The sequence below is a fragment of the Plectropomus leopardus genome, unplaced genomic scaffold, assembly GCF_008729295.1.
Source record: "Plectropomus leopardus isolate mb unplaced genomic scaffold, YSFRI_Pleo_2.0 unplaced_scaffold61831, whole genome shotgun sequence".
Lineage (NCBI taxonomy): Eukaryota > Metazoa > Chordata > Actinopteri > Perciformes > Serranidae > Plectropomus > Plectropomus leopardus.
Genome location: NW_024667990.1, coordinates 1 through 667, shown reverse-complemented (window position 1 = coordinate 667; position 667 = coordinate 1). Strand labels below are relative to the sequence as shown.

The 667-nt window shown below is 41.4% G+C and overlaps 1 gene segment (V, D, J or C); it reads right to left on the bottom strand.

Moving 5' to 3' along the window:
* Positions 1–6: 6 nt before the first annotated feature.
* On the bottom strand, positions 7–623 carry LOC121939818 (the record flags this gene model as incomplete). The annotated part of the segment is given in 1 exon segment: positions 7–623. A coding segment is annotated over 1 exon segment (617 nt), but the record flags the coding sequence as incomplete, so codon positions are not given.
* Between the last annotated feature and the right edge of the window lie 44 nt (positions 624–667).

Genomic DNA, 667 nt, shown 5'->3' with positions numbered 1-667 from the left:
AGCATGAGAAAGATTCAGGCTCTTCATCGGCAGGTTGTAGAAACAGGTGTGTGTTTGTGTGTTGGTGTTCCTCTCACACTGATCATTCCTGCCTCCATGGCTGTAAATGAGTCCTGGATGAGATTCTTCAGAGTATTTGAACCAGTGAACACTGTGTTCTCCATCACAGCTCCCAGTTTGAACTGTACAGTTCAGAGTCACAGAGCCTCCTGGCTGGATGGTCTCAGATGCTGACTGATGGACCAAAGCGTTCAAACTTGAATCCATTACAGTGACTAAAGTGCTCTCCGAAATGTTTAACGTGTATAAATAGCAACTTATGCAGTAATAAGTAGCTGAGTCTGAAATGCGCATATCTGTGATAGTCAAGTGGTTCTTGCCATTTATCGTATCCAGTGAGAAGCGGGAACTATTGCTGAATTTATTATAGAAATATGTTTTTTTGTCATACATATAGAAAGTAGAGATGAGGCTTGGTTTGTGCCCCAGAGTTTGCTTATACCAGTAAATCCTTGCAGCAACAGCACCTTCATAGAAACATTTCAAAGTCAAACTGTCCCCAGTTTTAACTGATACGAAGCCATTCTCAGGATCTACAGATGATCCAACAGTAGCAGTTAGAGCTGAAGTGAAATGAGAGACAAAGCAAATGTAGATTTAATGACAG